The 19,883-nt window shown below is 54.1% G+C and overlaps 1 protein-coding gene across 1 annotated transcript in view; it reads left to right on the top strand.

Moving 5' to 3' along the window:
- The first annotated feature begins 938 nt into the window (after positions 1 to 938).
- Positions 939 to 19,883, top strand: part of LOC144952992 (uncharacterized) — a 35,626-nt gene continuing 16,681 nt past the window's right edge. Inside the window, exons 1-2 of the mRNA XM_078883475.1 lie at positions 939 to 1,784; positions 1,816 to 7,396. Of these exons, the coding sequence (XP_078739601.1) occupies positions 6,101 to 7,396 (1,296 nt within the window). The 5' untranslated portion in view covers positions 939 to 1,784; positions 1,816 to 6,100. The remainder of the gene's footprint in view (positions 1,785 to 1,815; positions 7,397 to 19,883) is intronic.

The raw sequence follows: 19,883 nt of genomic DNA, 5'->3' as shown, positions 1-19,883 counted from the left end.
TGACGATCGCGGTGACGATCGCGGTGACGATCGCGGTGACGATCGCGGTGACGATCGCGGTGACGATCGCGGTGGCGATCGTGGTGGCGGTGACGGTGACGATCACGGTGACGATCACGGTGACGATCACGGTGACGATCACGGTGACGATCGCGGTGACGATCGCGGTGACGATCGCGGTGGCGATCGTGGTGGCGGTGACGGTGACGATCACGGTGACGATCACGGTGACGATCGCGGTGGCGATCGTGGTGGCGGTGACGGTGACGATCACGGTGACGATCACGGTGGTGGTGACGGTGACGATCGCGGTGGCGATCACGGTGACGATCGCGGTGGTGGTGACGGTGACGATCACGGTGGCGGTCAGTCCCCCCCCCCCTCGCCTTGCTCGCAACTCCTCAGTCTTGATGCGAAGCTTTCGTCACCTGCAGGAATCCCTTCGCTTTGGTTCTTTCGGTTAAAGTCGCGTAGTTAGTTAAAGAGTTGATGGATCACGACGTTTTTCGATCGCCGGCTGGCTGTCTAGCCGGCTGCCTGGCTGGCCCCCCCACTCACCCACCCACTCACCCACCCACCCACTCACCCACCCACTCACCCACTCACCCACCCACTCACTCACCCACTCACCCACTCACCCACCCACCCACTCACCCACTCACCCACCCACTCACTCACCCACTCACCCACCCACTCACCCACCCACCCACTCACCCACCCACTCACTCACTCACTCACCCAATCACCCACCCACTCACCCACCCACCCACCCACTCACCCACCCACCCACTCACCCACCCACTCACCCACCCACTCACCCACCCACTCACCCACCCACTCACCCACCCACTCACCCACCCACTCACCCACCCACCCACCCACTCACCCACCCACTCACTCACTCACCCACTCACCCACCCACTCACCCACTCACCCACCCACTCACCCACCCACTCACCCACTCACCCACCCACTCACCCACTCACCCACCCACTCACCCACCCACTCACCCACCCACTCACCCACCCTGCCTCCATTAGACCCAGTTTGCGATCAGAACCCGGGTCACGATCATTTCCGTTAAAGGGCTTTCATTTCCTTGCTGATTTGTACACTTACTCGCCCACCCACTCGCACACTCACCCACTCGCACACTCACTCGCACACTCACCCACACACTCGCCCACACACTCGCCCACACACCCACTCGCACACTCACTCGCACACTCACCCACACACTCACACACTCGCCCACCCACTTGCACACTCACCCACTCGCACACTCACCCACTCGCACACTCACTCGCACACTCACTCGCACACTCGCACACTCACTCACCCACTTGCACGCTCACCCACTCGCACACTCACACACTCGCCCACACACCCACTCGCACACTCACTCGCACACTCACCCACACACTCACACACTCACCCACCCACTTGCACACTCACCCACCCACCCACCCACTTGCACACTCACCCACCCACCCACTTGCACGCACACCCACTCGCACACTCACACACTCACCCACCCACTTGCACGCACACCCACTCGCACACTCACACACTCACCCGCCCACCCACTTGCACACTCACTCGCCCAACCACTTGCACGCTCACCCACTCATTCATTCACACACCCACGCGCCCGCACTCATTCACCCACCCACTCACTGGGTAAGGGGTGTGTGTGTAAGGTGTGTGTAAGGTGTATGTGTATGTGTGTATGGTGTGTGTGTGTAAGGTGTGTGTAAGGTGTGTGTAAGGTGTGTGTAAGGTGTGTGTATGGTGCGTGTGTATGGTGTGTGTAAGGTGTGTGTATATATGTATGTGTGTGTAAGGTGTAAGTGTGTGTAAGATGTGTGTGTGTAAGTGTGTGTGTGTGGAGAGAGTGGAGAGTTTTCCATACCTGGGCAGTGTGCTTACGACCGGCTCCGGTTTAACAGCAGAGGTCTCGCTCTGAATCGAGCGGCAATATCTTTTCATCGTTTGCGTAACGCTGTGTGGAAGCTACCTGGTCTGTCGCTCCGCACGAAGCTTCGGGTCTTCTCGGCCACAGTCATTCCCTCCCTTCTCTACGCTTGCGAAACGTGGAACCCCCTAATGGAACATCTTCGCCGGTTAGAAACATTTAGGCTGGCCTGCCTACGATCCATCCTGGGTTTAACCAGGCTGGATTGTGTTAGGAGCTCACAAATCCTCGAAAGATCTGGGCAAAGTCCCATCGGTGAGCTCCTCTGGCAGGCAAGGCTGCGTTGGCTGGGCCATGTAGCCCGCATGCCCAGCCACCGCATGCCTAAACAGCTTTTGTTTGGCCGAATCGAGGGGGCTAAACGGGCGCGGCACGGGCTAGAGAAGAGATGGAGTGATGTGGTGCTGAGTGTATTTGCTGATGACTGGTACCAGCGGTGTCAAGATCGGCCTCTGTGGAGGAGGAGGCTCGTGAAGGACGCTGCTACTGGGCAGTTGGAGGCAGTCGCCCTCCAACAACAACGGAGGGCGGAGGAGCGACGCTCACAACAACGAGCGGAGCGCCGGGTGGCTAAAGCACAACAAGTTGGCACAGTAGGGGGCACAGTGGTGCATCGGCCAGTCATCTCGGTCATCTCGGTCAGTCGACCCGTGGCACCTGCTGGGTCTGCCCCGTGACCTCCTGCCAGCGGGCGTTCGACACTTCACGTGGCCTCAAGGTGCACTTGGCCTGGCACAAGCGTCGTGGTGACGTCACCGCCACTTAGTGGCGAATGGCGGTTGTTGTTGGTGTGTGTAAGGTGTGTATGTGTAAGGTGTGTGTGGTGTAAGTGTGTGTGAGGTGTGTAAGTGTGTGTGTGTAGTGTAAGCGTGTGTGTGAGTGTAAGCGTGTGTGAGTGTGTAAGATGTGTGTGTGTGAGGTGCGTGTGTGTGTGAGGTGCGTGTGTGTAAGGTGTGTGTGAGTGTGTTCGTGTGTGTAAGTGTGTGTAAGGTGTGTGTGAGTGTGTGTGTAGGTGTGTAAGGTGTGTAAGTGTGTGTGTGCCAGTCCTCTCAAAACGTGTCCCCTTCCCCCGCGTGTTTCCACGTTCCACGTTGTTTATTGTCATTCCTGTCGTTGTTGTTGTTCTAACTTAGGTAGCGTAAACAATTGTAGTTAATATGTTGACGTCGTCGTCGTCGCTGTAGATTATTTCTCGCGTGAGGCGTTTTAACAAAGCGGTTAGGAGATTGTGCGCGTGGTTTAGACGCTCACTCGCCACTCGCTGTGGGGTCGACGTGGTGGTGGTGGCGGTGGCGGTGGTAACAGTGGCGGTGGTGGTGGTAACAGTGGTGGTGGTGGTGACGGTGGTGGTGGCTCACACAGAGGCTGTGGTCAATGCTCATCGCAGACAGAAGGGAGGTTCCGTGACCCAATTTTTCCTGGGCTTGTGTTTCTAGTTGGCGAGAGGCTTGTGTGACCCCCACTGTGTTCAGACCGAGGCTCTGGTCAATGCTCATCTCAGACCAACCACCACCCCACTGTGCCAGGCTAGGTAGCCCTATTGTGCCAGGCTGGGTGCAGGAGGTCACGGGACAGACCCACAGCAGCTGTACCAACTCGCGCTTTAGCCACCCGACGCTCCGCTCGTTGTTGTGAGCTGGAGGGCGACTGACTCCAGCTGCCCAGTAGCCTCGTGGTGCACCTAGCCTGGCACCAGCCCCAGTAGCGTCCATCACGAGCCTCCTCTACAGAGGCCGATGTTGACACCGCTGGTATCGGTCATCGGCAAGTCCACTCAGCTCCACGTCCTCCTGTACCACATCAGCTCTGTCTCTTCTCTAGCCCGTGTCACTCACTCACCCACACACTCACACACTCACCCACACACTCACCCACTCATTCACCCACCCACCAACCCACTCACCCACACACTCACACACTCACTCGCCCACACACCCACTCATTCACTCACCCACCCACACACCCACCCACACACTCACCCACCCACACTCACCCACTCACACACTCACCCACTCACCTACACGCTCACCCACCAACCCACCCACTCACACACTCACCCACCCACTCACACACTCACCCACTCACACTCACCCACACACTCTCCCACCCACCCACACCACACCTACACCACCCACCCACACCACACCTACACCACCCACACTATAATGATGGCGATGATGATGGTGGTGATAGTGGTGGTGTTGATAGTGGTGGTGATAGTAGTGATATGGTGGTGGCGATGGTGATGCTAGTCATGATGATGATGATGGTGGTGGTGGCGATGGTGATGCTAGTCGTGATGGTGATGATGGTGGTGGTGGCGATGGTGATGCTAGTCGTGATGGTGATGATGATGATGGTGATGATATCGACCGCTGGGTTAAGCCGCCCTGCCCCGAGTCTACGTCACCACAGCGTCCGTGCAAGGCAGCGAATTGCGTAGCAGCAGAGTTCACCCCGTGGCCTTTACTCACCACACAGCTGGTACAAGTTAAGAATCACACACGCACACACACGCACACACATGCACACATACACGCACATGCATACACACACACGCACACATACGCACACATACACGCACACACACACGCACATGCATACACACACGCACGCATACACGTGCACACACACACGCACACACGCGCGCACATGCACACACGCACACATGCATACACGTGCACACACACGCACACACACACACGCGCGCACATGCACACACGCACATGCACACGCGCACACGTGCACGCACATGCATACACGCACGCACTTTAAATGGCTTATTAGTTCCTCACATTTCTTGGGAGCTCTTAAAATGCGTGCCCAGACCTTTAGGGCAGAACCCCTCACAAAATGAAGACTAAACTGGTCACGTGGTCTGGAGGTGGTGTGAGGGTGGGTCGGTGTGAGCTTGGGGCGGGGTGAGTCTGTGGGTATCTGGGTGAGTCTGTGGGTATCTGGGTGAGTCTGTGGGTCTCTGGGTGAGTCTATGGGTGAATCTATGGGTGAGTCTGTGGGTCTCTGGGTGAATCTATGGGTGAGTCTGTGGGTCTCTGGGTGAGTCTGTTGGTCTCTGGGTGAGTCTATGGGTGAGTCTGTGGGTCTCTGGGTGAGTCTGTGGGTATCTGGGTGAGTCTGTGGGTATCTGGGTGAGTCTATGGGTGAATCTATGGGTGAGTCTGTGGGTCTCTGGGTGAATCTATGGGTGAGTCTGTGGGTCTCTGGGTGAGTCTGTTGGTCTCTGGGTGAGTCTATGGGTGAGTCTGTGGGTCTCTGGGTGAGTCTGTGGGTCTCTGGGTGAGTCTGTGGGTCTCTGGGTGAGTCTATGGGTGAATCTATGGGTGAGTCTGTGGGTCTCTGGGTGAATCTATGGGTGAGTCTGTGGGTCTCTGGGTGAGTCTGTTGGTCTCTGGGTGAGTCTATGGGTGAGTCTGTGGGTCTCTGGGTGAGTCTGTTGGTCTCTGGGTGGGTCTCTGGGTGAGTCTCTGGGTGAGTCCCTGGGTGAATCTATGGGTGAGTCTGTGGGTCTCTGGGTGAGTCTGTGGGTGAGTCTGTGGGTCTCTGTGTGAGTCCATGGGTCTCTATGTGAGTCTATGGGTCTCTGTGTGAGTCTATGGGTCTCTGTGTGAGTCTATGGGTCTCTATGTGAGTCTATGGGTCTCTGTGTGAGTCTATGGGTCTCTATGCGAGTCAATGGGTCTCTGTGAGTCTATGGGTCTCTGTGTGAGTCTATGGGTCTCTGTGTGAGTCTATGGGTCTCTGTGTGAGTCTGTGGGTCTCTGTGAGTCTATGGGTCTCTGTGTGAGTCTATAGGTCTCTGTGAGTCTATAGGTCTCTGTGTGAGTCTATGGGTCTCTATGTGGGTCTCTGTGTGAGTCTATGGGTCTCTGTGAGTCTATAGGTCTCTGTGAGTCTATGGGTCTCTCTGTGAGTCTATGGGTCTCTGTGGGTCTCTGTGTGAGTCTATGGGTCTCTGTGTGAGTCTACGGGTCTCTGTGTGAGTCTGTGGGTCTCTGTGTGAGTCTGTGGGTCTCTATGTGAGTCTATGGGTCTCTGTGTGAGTCTATGGGTCTCTGTGTGAGTCTATGGGTCTCTGTGTGAGTCTACGGGTCTCTGTGTGAGTCCATGGGTCTCTGTCTTTGTCTCAACACCAGCAGCACCGGCACAATCGTCACCATCGTTAGCACCATCATCATCATCTCCAGCATCATCATCATCGTTAGCATCGTTAGCACCATCATCATCATCTCCAGCATCATCGTTAGCACCATCATCATCATCTCCAGCATCATCATCATCGTTAGCATCATCATCATCGTTAGCACCATCATCATCATCTCCAGCATCATCATCATCGTTAGCATCATCATCATCGTTAGCATCATCATCATCGTTAGCACCATCATCATCATCTCCAGCATCATCGTTAGCATCATCATCATCGTCATCATCGTTAGCACCATCATCATCATCTCCAGCATCATCATCATCATTAGCATCGTTAGCACCATCATCATCTCCATCATCATCATCGTTAGCACCATCATCATCTCCAGCATCATCATCATCGTTAGCATCGTTAGCACCATCATCATCTCCATCATCATCATCGTTAGCACCATCATCATCGCTCTCATCGTTAGCATCGTTAGCATCGTTAGCACCAACAACATCATCATCGTCATCATCGTTAGCACCAACATCGTCATTATCGTTAGCATCATCATCATCGCTATCATCGGTAGCACCATCAACACAAGCATCATCATCATCATCGTTAGTACCATCATCATCATCGCTACCATCGGTAGCACCATCAACACAAGCATCATCATCATCGTTAGTACCATCATCATCATCGCTACCATCGGTAGCACCATCAACACAAGCATCATCATCATCATCGTTAGTACCATCATCATCATCGCTACCATCGGTAGCACCATCAACACAAGCATCATCATCATCGTTAGTACCATCATCATCATCGCTACCATCGGTAGCACCATCAACACAAGCATCATCATCATCATCGTTAGTACCATCATCATCATCGCTACCATCGGTAGCACCATCAACACAAGCATCATCATCATCGTTAGTACCATCATCATCATCGCTACCATCAGTAACACCATCAACACAAGCATCATCATCATCATCGTTAGTACCATCATCATCATCGCTACCATCGGTAGCACCATCAACACAAGCATCATCATCATCATCGTTAGTACCATCATCATCATCGCTACCATCGGTAGCACCATCAACACAAGCATCATCATCATCATCGTTAGTACCATCATCATCATCGCTACCATCGGTAGCACCATCAACACAAGCATCATCATCATCGTTAGTACCATCATCATCATCGCTACCATCGGTAACACCATCAACACAAGCATCATCATCATCGTTAGTACCATCATCATCATCATCGCTACCATCGGTAACACCATCAACACAAGCATCATCATCATCATCGTTAGTACCATCATCATCATCATCGCTACCATCGGTAACACCATCAACACAAGCATCATCATCATCGTTAGTACCATCATCATCATCGCTACCATCGGTAGCACCATCAACACAAGCATCATCATCATCGTTAGTACCATCATCATCATCGCTACCATCGGTAACACCATCAACACAAGCATCATCATCATCGTTAGTACCATCATCATCGCTACCATCGGTAGCACCATCAACACAAGCATCATCATCATCGTTAGTACCATCATCATCGCTACCATCGGTAGCACCATCAACACAAGCATCATCATCATCGTTAGTACCATCATCATCATCGCTACCATCGGTAGCACCATCAACACAAGCATCATCATCGTTAGTACCATCATCATCATCGCTACCATCGGTAGCACCATCAACACAAGCATCATCATCATCGTTAGTACCATCATCATCGCTACCATCGGTAGCACCATCAACACAAGCATCATCATCGTTAGTACCATCATCATCATCATCATCATCGCTACCATCGGTAGCACCATCAACACAAGCATCATCATCATCGTTAGTACCATCATCATCATCGCTACCATCGGTAGCACCATCAACACAAGCATCATCATCATCGTTAGTACCATCATCATCATCGCTACCATCGGTAACACCATCAACACAAGCATCATCATCATCGTTAGTACCATCATCATCATCGCTACCATCGGTAACACCATCAACACAAGCATCATCATCATCGTTAGTACCATCATCATCATCGCTACCATCGGTAGCACCATCAACACAAGCATCATCATCATCGTTAGTACCATCATCATCGCTACCATCGGTAGCACCATCAACACAAGCATCATCATCATCGTTAGTACCATCATCATCGCTACCATCGGTAACACCATCAACACAAGCATCATCATCATCGTTAGTACCATCATCATCATCGCTACCATCGGTAGCACCATCAACACAAGCATCATCATCATCATCGTTAGTACCATCATCATCATCGCTACCATCGGTAGCACCATCAACACAAGCATCATCATCATCGTTAGTACCATCATCATCGCTACCATCGGTAGCACCATCAACACAAGCATCATCATCATCGTTAGTACCATCATCATCATCGCTACCATCGGTAGCACCATCAACACAAGCATCATCATCATCGTTAGTACCATCATCATCATCGCTACCATCGGTAGCACCATCAACACAAGCATCATCATCGTTAGTACCATCATCATCATTGCTACCATCGGTAACACCATCAACACAAGCATCATCATCGTTAGTACCATCATCATCATTGCTACCAGGTAACACCATCAACACAAGCATCATCATCATCGTTAGTACCATCATCATCATCGCTACCATCGGTAGCACCATCAACACAAGCATCATCATCATCGTTAGTACCATCATCATCATCGCTACCATCGGTAGCACCATCAACACAAGCATCATCATCGTTAGTACCATCATCATCGCTGTGGCTCCACGACTGAACACACGAACTCTATTTTCAACAAGAAGCTATTTTTATTTTTCTACCAAAGGGAGATGATGGAGGTCCCCAGTCGAGCCGCTGGTTTAGCGGCGCTGTCCTAGCACCAGCGAGCCGGCTAGCAACTACACCAGCAGCAGCGTCGTCAACATCAACGTCATCGTCGTCGTCATCATCAACATCGTCAACATCAACATCGTCGTCGTCATCGTCATCATCAACATCGTCATCATCAACATCATCAACATCGTCATCAACATCGTCAACAACATCGTCATCATCAACATCGTCGTCATCATCGTCATCATCAACATCGTCATCATCGTCATCAACATCGTCGTCATCGTCATCATCAACATCGTCATCATCGTCATCATCAACATCGTCATCATCGTCATCATCAACATCGTCGTCGTCGTCATCATCAACATCGTCATCAACATCGTCATCATCATCGTCATCAACATCGTCATCATCATCGTCATCAACATCGTCATCATCATCGTCATCAACATCGTCATCATCATCGTCATCAACATCGTCATCATCATCGTCATCATCATCGTCATCATCATCGTCATCATCATCGTCATCATCATCGTCATCAACATCGTCATCATCATCGTCATCAACATCGTCATCATCACCACCATCACCAGCCACCCGGCTAGCAACTACACCAGCAGCAGCAGCGTCAACATCAACATCGTAATCAGCATTGTCATCAACATCGTTAATCAACATCGTCATCATCATCAACATCGTCACCATCATCAACATCGTCATCATCATCATTGTCATCAACATCGTCTCATCATCATTGTCATTAACATCGCCATCATCATCAACATCATCGTCATCATCGCCATCATCATCAACATCATCGTCATCATCAACATCATCGTCATCATCAACATCGTCATCATCAACATCGTCATCATCATCGTCATCGCTTGCACCGCCACCACCATCACCACCATCATCACCATCATCATCGCCACCACCATCATCATCACGACCACCATCATCATCACCACCATCATTAGCACCACCATCATCATCAGCAGCAGACACAGCAGACACAGCAGACACAGCAGCAGCAGACAGCAGCAGACACAGCAGACAACAGCAGACACAACAGCAGACACAGCAGCAGACACAGCAGCAGACACAGCAGCAGACACAGCAGCAGACACAGCAGACGCAGCAGCAGCAGACACAGCAGATGCAGCAGACACAGCAGCAGCAGACGCAGCAGATGCAGCAGACGCAGCAGCTGCAGCAGCAGACACAGCAGCAGCAGACACAGCAGCAGCAGCAGTAGCAGACACAGCAGCAGCAGACACAGCAGCAGCAGACACAGCAGCAGCAGCAGACACAGCAGCTGCAGACACAGTAGCAGCAGCAGACACAGCAGCAGCAGCAGCAGACAGCAGATGCAGCAGACGCAGCAGCTGCAGCAGCAGACACAGCAGCAGCAGACGCAGCTGCAGCAGTAGCAGACACAGCAGCAGACACAGCAGCAGCTGCAGACACAGCAGCAGCAGACACAGCAGCAGACAGCAGATGCAGCAGACGCAGCAGCTGCAGCAGACACAGCAGCAGCAGACACAGCAGCAGACACAGCAGCAGCAGTAGCAGACAGCAGCAGCAGCAGACACAACAGATGCAGCAGCAGCAGTAGCAGACACAGTAGCAGACACAGCTGCAGCAGACACAGCAGCAGACACAGCAGCAGCAGACACAGCAGACACAGCTGCAGCAGACACAGCAGCAGCAGCAGACACAGCAGCAGCAGACAGCAGACACAGCTGCAGCAGCAGACACAGCAGACAGCTGCAGCAGCAGACACAGCTGCAGCAGCAGACACAGCAGCAGCAGACACAGCAGACACAGCTGCAGCAGCAGACACAGCAGCACACAGCAGCAGACACAGCAGCAGCAGCAGACACAGCAGCAGCAGCAGACACAGCAGCAGCAGACAGCTGCAGCAGCAGACACAGCAGACACAGCTGCAGCAGTAGACACAGCTGCAGCAGCAGACACAGCAGACACAGCTGCAGCAGCAGACACAGCTGCAGCAGCAGACACAGCTGCAGCAGCAGACACAGCAGGCACAGCTGCAGCAGCAGACACAGCAGCAGCAGTAGCAGATACAGCTGCAGCAGACACATCAGCAGCAGCAGACACAGCAGACACAGCAGCAGACACAGCAGACACAGCTGCAGCAGCAGACACAGCAGCACACAGCAGCAGACACAGCAGCAGCAGCAGACACAGCAGCAGCAGACACAGCAGCAGCAGACAGCTGCAGCAGCAGACACAGCAGACACAGCAGACACAGCTGCAGCAGTAGACACAGCTGCAGCAGCAGACACAGCAGACACAGCTGCAGCAGCAGACACAGCTGCAGCAGCAGACACAGCTGCAGCAGCAGACACAGCAGACACAGCTGCAGCAGCAGACACAGCAGCAGCAGTAGCAGATACAGCTGCAGCAGACACATCAGCAGCAGCAGACACAGCAGACACAGCAGCAGACACAGCAGACACAGCTGCAGCAGCAGACACAGCCGCACACAGCAGCAGCAGCAGACACAGCAGCAGCAGCAGCAGCAGTAGCTGCAGCAGCAGACACAGCAGCAGCAGCAGACACAGCAGACACAGCAGACACAGCAGCAGACACAGCAGCACACAGCAGCAGCAGCAGATACATCAGCAGCAGCAGTAGCTGCAGCAGCAGCAGACACAGCAGCAGCAGCAGACACAGCAGATACATCAGCAGCAGCAGTAGCTGCAGCAGCAGACACAGCTGCAGCAGCAGACACAGCTGCAGCAGCAGACACAGCTGCAGCAGCAGACACAGCAGATACATCAGCAGCAGCAGTAGCTGCAGCAGCAGCAGACACAGCTGCAGCAGCAGACACAGCAGATACATCAGCAGCAGCAGTAGCTGCAGCAGCAGACACAGCTGCAGCAGCAGACACAGCTGCAGCAGCAGACAGCAGATACATCAGCAGCAGCAGTAGCTGCAGCAGCAGACACAGCAGCAGCAGCAGACACAGCAGATACATCAGCAGCAGCAGTAGCTGCAGCAGACACAGCAGATACATCAGCAGCAGCAGTAGCTGCAGCAGACACAGCAGACACAGCAGCAGCAGCAGCAGCAGCGTCAGGGCGGGGGGTCGAACCCACGACCTCCTGTGGACCAGGCGAGGTAGTCGACATCTCACGAGCCGTGGTTGTTGTTGTGGTGGTTGCTGTGGTTGTTGTGGTGGTGGTTGCTGTGGTTGTTGTGGTGGTGGTGGCGGTGGTGGTGGTGGCGGTGGTGGTGGTGGTTGTGGTGGTGCCGCTGTTTGCTTTTGATGGGGGTTGAGAGGGGGGGGACTGGGGTCGTTGTTGTTGTTGTTTTAAATCACCACTCACCCACCCACCCACTCGCGTTGTTGTTGTTGTTGTTGTTGTCGTTGTTGTTGTTGTTTTAAATCACCACCCACCCACTCACTCGCGTCGTTGTCGTCGTTGTTGTTGTTGCGGTCGTCCATGCACCCCCCTCACCCCCCTCCCTCCGTCGTCGTCGCCGCCGCGTTCTCATTGTGACGTCGTTGTGACGTCGTTGTGACGTCATCGTTGTGACGTCGTCGTTGTGACGTCATCGTCGTGACGTCATCGTGGTGCTGGTGGACACCAAGATGGTGTCGTCGTCGTCGTCGTGTTTTTTTGGCGTCGCTATGACACCGTCGCCACGGCAACAACAATCGCCACCACCACTACTACCGTAGCAACAACAACAACAACCGCCACCACCACCAAAGCAACAACAACAACCGCCACGGCAACAACAACAACCGCCACCACCACTACCGTAACAACAACAACAACCGCCACTACGTCACGGCAACAACAACCGTCACCACCACTACCGTAGCAACAACAACAACCGCCACTACGTCACGGCAACAACAACAACAACCGTCACCACCACTACCGTAGCAACAACAACAACCGCAACAACAACCGCCACCACCACTACCGTAGCAACAACAACCACCAGTACCGTAGCAACAACAACAACCGCCACTACCGTCACGGCAACAACAACAACCGCCACCACCACTACCGTAGCAACAACAACCACCAGTACCGTAGCAACAACAACAACCGCCGCCACCACCAAAGCAACAACAACCGCCACCACCACCGGTGCAGAATAATCATTTATACAAACCACCACCAACCACCTTGACTCACCATGACCCACCACCAACCATGATTGTGATGGTGGTGGTGATTGTGATGGTGGTGGTGATTGTGATGGTGGTGGTGGTGATGATGGTGGTGGTGATTGTGATGGTGGTGATGGTGATTTTGGTGGTGATGGTGGAGATCTGAAAATTTGCTCTCCCCGATTCACACCGAAAACTCGGACCCTGAGACCCGGTCTCCCTGAGTCTCAGTGAAGACTCTGAGCCTGAGACCCGGTCTCCCTGAGTCTCAGTGAAGACTCTGAGCCTGAGACCCGGTCTCCCTGAGTCTCAGTGAAGACTCTGACCCTGAGACACGGTCTCCCTGAGTCTCAGTGAAGACTCTGACCCTGAGACCCGGTCTCCCTGACCCTGAGACCCGGTCTCCCTGAGTCTCAGTGGAAACTCTGACCCTGAGACCCGGTCTCCCTGACCCTGAGACCCGGTCTCCCTGAGTCTCAGTGGAGACTCTGACCCTGAGACCCAGTCTCCCTGACCCTGAGACCCGGTCTCCCTGAGTCTCAGTGGAAACTCTGACCCTGAGACCCGGTCTCCCCGAGTCTCAGTGAAGACTCTGACCCTGAGACCCGGTCTCCCTGACCCTGAGACCCGGTCTCCCTGAGTCCCAGTGAAGACTCTGACCCTGAGACCCGGTCTCCCTGACCCTGAGACCCGGTCTCCCTGAGTCTCAGTGGAGACTCTGACCCTGAGACCCGGTCTCCCTGACCCTGAGACCCGGTCTCCCTGAGTCTCAGTGAAGACTCTGACCCTGAGACCCGGTCTCCCTGACCCTGAGACCCGGTCTCCCTGAGTCTCAGTGGAGACTGACCCTGAGACCCGGTCTCCCTGACCCTGAGACCCGGTCTCCCTGAGTCTCAGTGGAAACTCTGACCCTGAGACCCGGTCTCCCCGAGTCTCAGTGAAGACTCTGACCCTGAGACCCGGTCTCCCTGAGTCTCAGTGGAAACTCTGACCCTGAGACCCGGTCTCCCTGAGTCTCAGTGAAGACTCTGACCCTGAGACCCGGTCTCCCCGAGTCTCAGTGGAGACTCTGACCCTGAGACCCGGTCTCCCTGAGTCTCAGTGTCAACTCTGATCCTGAGACCCGGTCTCCCTGAGTCTCAGTGAAGACTCTGACCCTGAGACCCGGTCTCCCTGAGTTTCAGTGGAGACTCTGACCCTGAGACCCGGTCTCCCTGAGTCTCAGTGAAGACTCTGACCCTGAGACCCGGTCTCCCCGAGTCTCAGTGGAGACTCTGACCCTGAGACCCGGTCTCCCTGAGTCTCAGTGGAGACTCTGACCCTGAGACCCGGTCTCCCTGAGTCTCAGTGGAAACTCTGACCCTGAGACCCGGTCTCCCTGAGTCTCAGTGAAGACTCTGACCCTGAGACCCGGTCTCCCTGAGTTTCAGTGGAGACTCTGACCCTGAGACCCGGTCTCCCTGAGTCTCAGTGAAGACTCTGACCCTGAGACCCGGTCTCCCCGAGTCTCAGTGGAGACTCTGACCCTGAGACCCGGTCTCCCCGAGTCTCAGTGAAGACTCTGACCCTGAGACCCGGTCTCCCCGAATCTCAGTGGAGACTCTGACCCTGACGGTGGTGGCGGTGGTGGTGATGGTGGTGGTGGCGGTGGCGGCGGCGGTGGCGATGGTGGTGGCGGTGGTGGCGATGGTGGTGGCGGCGGTGGTGGTGGTGGCGGTGGTCTCCCATCCCTGTAAGTGCGTCTCTGTTGTACGGATTTGCTTGTTTGCAGCTCCATATTAATCCCCTTGTTGTATCTGCGCGCCCGGCGTTACGCGCGCGCGTGTCTGTGTGTGTGCGTGTCTGTGTGTGTACAGTTCTATACACGATACGAGACACAAATGAAGCAATATAAGCAACGCAATTGACGAGGCGGGCAGCAGGAGGAGGAGGTTGAGGTTTTGGGGGGTAGGGGGGTGGGTGGGTGGGTGGGCTAATAAATTAAAACGCCTCGAGTAGTTAAACAGTAAAATGATAACGAGGCCGTCACTCACTCACACACTACTTCTACACTCGCGTGGCAGGAATGTGCGTACGAGTTATTAATATTAATAATTAATAATTATTAAACTACTGAAACTCGTTTTTAAAAATGCATTTTTCTCGGTCGTGGGGCGGGCGGGGCGGGGGGGATGTTGGGGTGGGTGGGTGGGGGGGTCGTGTGGGAGTTCAGGGGTTAAAGTTAGCGTGGGTCAGGCCGAGTTGACGAACTCTTTGAGGATGTTTCTTTCTTACGGATGTCGACTTGATAGGGGGGCCGTGCTGGGTGGGTGGTGGGGGGGTGACGAGTTGGAGGGAGTTTAGCGAAACGCGCGCGACTTCTGGGTGGACAGGGATGGGTGGATGCGGTGGTGGTGGAGAGGTGAGATGATGTGTGGGTGGGGTGGGTGGGGTGGTGTGGGTGGATGTGTGGGTGAAGGTACCACCACCCCACGCCCACCACCATCACCATCACCACCATCAACGCCATCATCATCACCACCATCATCATCACCACCACCATCATCACCACCACCATCCCCCCTCCCCTCTCCACGAAACAATGTTGTAGACATCATTTTTGTAGCCTTAAGAAGAATAAGAAGGAAAAAAAAAGCGCGAAACGTTGTGTGGGGGGGGGGGACAAACAAACGGAGGAGGGGGAGAGAGAAACGGAACGGGGGGTGGGGGGAGAAATGTAAAAAAACAAAATTGAACTGGCGACACGAAGACGTGACAATAAAAACGTGTTACACGGAGACTCGCTCAGTCTCGTCGTCGTCCGTCAGAGTCGTCCGTGAGAGTCGCTCCGTGAGATTCGCTCCGTCTCTGATAGTCGACCGTGAGATTCGCTCCGTCACTGAGAGTCGCTCCGTGAGAGTCGCTCCGTCTCTGATAGTCGCTCCGTGAGAGTCGCTCCGTCACTGATAGTCGCTCCGTGAGAGTCGCTCCGTCACTGATAGTCGACCGTGAGATTCGCTCCGTCACTGATAGTCGCTCCGTGAGATTCGCTCCGTCACTGATAGTCGACCGTGAGAGTCGCTCCGTCTGTGATAGTCGACCGTGAGATTCGCTCCGTCACTGATAGTCGCTCCGTGAGATTCGCTCCGTCACTGATAGTCGACCGTGAGAGTCGCTCCGTCTCTGATAGTCGACCGTGAGAGTCGCTCCTTCACTGATAGTCGACCGTGAGATTCGCTCCGTCACTGATAGTCGACCGTGAGAGTCGCTCCGTCACTGATAGTCGACCGTGAGATTCGCTCCGTCACTGATAGTCGACCGTGAGAGTCGCTCCGTCACTGATAGTCGACCGTGAGATTCGCTCCGTCACTGATAGTCGACCGTGAGATTCGCTCCGTCACTGATAGTCGCTCCGTGAGAGTCGCTCCGTCACTGATAGTCGACCGTGAGAGTCGCTCCGTCTCTGATAGTCGACCGTGAGAGTCGCTCCGTCACTGATAGTCGACCGTGAGAGTCGCTCCGTCACTGATAGTCGCTCCGTGAGAGTCGCTCCGTCACTGATAGTCGCTCCGTGAGAGTCGCTCCGTCACTGATAGTCGCTCCGTGAGATTCGCTCCGTCTCTGATAGTCGCTCCGTGAGAGTCGCTCCGTCTCTGATAGTCGCTCCGTGAGAGTCGCTCCGTCTCTGATAGTCGACCGTGAGATTCGCTCCGTCACTGATAGTCGACCGTGAGATTCGCTCCGTCACTGATAGTCGCTCCGTGAGATTCGCTCCGTCACTGAGAGTCGACCGTGAGATTCGCTCCGTCACTGATAGTCGACCGTGAGATTCGCTCCGTCACTGATAGTCGACCGTGAGATTCGCTCCGTCACTGATAGTCGCTCCGTGAGATTCGCTCCGTCACTGATAGTCGACCGTGAGAGTCGCTCCGTCTCTGATAGTCGACCGTGAGATTCGCTCCGTCTCTGATAGTCGCTCCGTGAGAGTCGCTCCGTCTCTGATAGTCGACCGTGAGATTCGCTCCGTCTCTGATAGTCGCTCCGTGAGAGTCGCTCCGTCTCTGATAGTCGACCGTGAGAGTCGCTCCGTCTCTGATAGTCGCTCCGTGAGAGTCGCTCCGTCTCTGATAGTCGACCGTGAGATTCGCTCCGTCACTGATAGTCGCTCCGTGAGATTCGCTCCGTCACTGATAGTCGACCGTGAGAGTCGCTCCGTCTGTGATAGTCGACCGTGAGATTCGCTCCGTCACTGATAGTCGACCATGAGATTTGCTCCGTCTGTGATAGTCGACCGTGAGAGTCGCTCCGTCACTGATAGTCGACCGTGAGATTCGCTCCGTCACTGATAGTCGACCGTGAGATTCGCTCCGTCTCTGATAGTCGACCGTGAGATTCGCTCCGTCTCTGATAGTCGACCGTGAGATTCGCTCCGTCTCTGATAGTCGCTCCGTGAGATTCGCTCCGTCACTGATAGTCGACCGTGAGATTCGCTCCGTCTCTGATAGTCGACCGTGAGATTCGCTCCGTCACTGATAGTCGACCGTGAGAGTCGCTCCGTCTCTGATAGTCGACCGTGAGATTCGCTCCGTCACTGATAGTCGACCGTGAGAGTCGCTCCGTCTCTGATAGTCGACCGTGAGATTCGCTCCGTCACTGATAGTCGACCGTGAGATTCGCTCCGTCTCTGATAGTCGACCGTGAGAGTCGCTCCGTCTCTGATAGTCGATCGTGAGATTCGCTCCGTCTCTGATAGTCGACCGTGAGAGTCGCTCCGTCACTGATAGTCGACCGTGAGATTCGCTCCGTCTCTGATAGTCGACCGTGAGATTCGCTCCGTCTCTGATAGTCGACCGTGAGATTCGCTCCGTCTCTGATAGTCGACCGTGAGAGTCGCTCCGTCACTGATAGTCGACCGTGAGAGTCGCTCCGTCTCTGATAGTCGACCGTGAGAGTCGCTCCGTCACTGATAGTCGACCGTGAGATTCGCTCCGTCTCTGATAGTCGACCGTGAGAGTCGCTCCGTCTCTGATAGTCGATCGTGAGATTCGCTCCGTCTCTGATAGTCGACCGTGAGATTCGCTCCGTCACTGATAGTCGACCGTGAGAGTCGCTCCGTCTCTGATAGTCGACCGTGAGATTCGCTCCGTCACTGATAGTCGACCGTGAGATTCGCTCCGTCACTGATAGTCGACCGTGAGATTCGCTCCGTCTCTGATAGTCGACCGTGAGATTCGCTCCGTCACTGATAGTCGACCGTGAGATTCGCTCCGTCACTGATAGTCGACCGTGAGATTCGCTCCGTCACTGAGAGTCGCTCCGTGAGAGTCGCTCCGTCTCTGATAGTCGACCGTGAGATTCGCTCCGTCACTGATAGTCGACCGTGAGATTCGCTCCGTCACTGATAGTCGACCGTGAGATTCGCTCCGTCACTGATAGTCGACCGTGAGATTCGCTCCGTCACTGAGAGTCGCTCCGTGAGAGTCGCTCCGTCTCTGATAGTCGACCGTGAGATTCGCTCCGTCTCTGATAGTCGACCGTGAGATTCGCTCCGTCACTGAGAGTCGACCGTGAGATTCGCTCCGTCTCTGATAGTCGACCGTGAGATTCGCTCCGTCTCTGATAGTCGACCGTGAGATTCGCTCCGTCTCTGATAGTCGACCGTGAGATTCGCTCCGTCTCTGATAGTCGCTCCGTGAGATTCGCTCCGTCACTGATAGTCGACCGTGAGAGTCGCTCCGTCTCTCCGCGTCCCACCAAGGACATCTGCTGGACCACGAAGTTGCCGGACCAGCTGACGACGCCGGACCCACGTCCTTGCTGCTGCCGTCACCATCAGCAGCGTCACCCCCCCGTGGAGACCATCTGCCCCCCCCCCCCCCCCCCCGGCTCCCTATTGGTCAACCACGTCACGTATATTCTTAGTTTTTTCGGTAAAGTCACGTAGGTAAAAAATTCAAATTAATAAATGTAAAATAAAAATCTCGACGTTTCGGAGGCAGCAACACAAGCTCCCGTCTTCAGTTGGAACCGTCACAGCACGATTGCTGTACCAAGTAAGTGAGACATTCCAGAAAACAGTCCTTGTGTATACACGGGTTGAGGGTGGGAGACGCCAAGGTAGGCCCTGGATATTATTTTTGTGAGGTTCGGTGCGGCTGAAACACGCTGTTAGGAATGAGCCTTTGTTGTGTAAACTAGGTGCGCATGATGTAAAGGTGCGTGTAAAAGGGACTGGGCCTTTTGTTATGTAGAGGTGGTGCGGCTGAAATCGCTGCCAGGAAATGAGTCTTTGTTGTGTAGAATGGTTGACTGAGCCTATTGTTATGTAGAGGTGGTGCGGATGAAATCGCTGCCAGGAAATGAGTCTTTGTTGTGTAGAATGGTTGACTGAGCCTATTGTTATGTAGAGGTGATGCGGCTGAAATCGCTGCCAGGAAATGAGTCTTTGTTGTGTAGAATGGTTGACTGAGCCTATTGTTATGTAGAGGTGATGCGGCTGAAATCGCTGCCAGGAAATGAGTGTTGTGTAGAATGGTTGACTGAGCCTATTGTTATGTAGAGGTGGTGCGGATGAAATCGCTGCCAGGAAATGAGTCTTTGTCATGTAGAATGGTTGACTGAGCCTATTGTTATGTAGAGGTGGTGCGGATGAAATCTCTGCCAGGAAATGAGTCTTTGTTGTGTAG

This window comes from Lampetra fluviatilis, chromosome 71, assembly GCF_964198595.1.
Source record: "Lampetra fluviatilis chromosome 71, kcLamFluv1.1, whole genome shotgun sequence".
Lineage (NCBI taxonomy): Eukaryota > Metazoa > Chordata > Hyperoartia > Petromyzontiformes > Petromyzontidae > Lampetra > Lampetra fluviatilis.
Note: the sequence above shows the minus strand (reverse complement) of the source record. Positions and strands in the feature narration are given on the sequence as shown.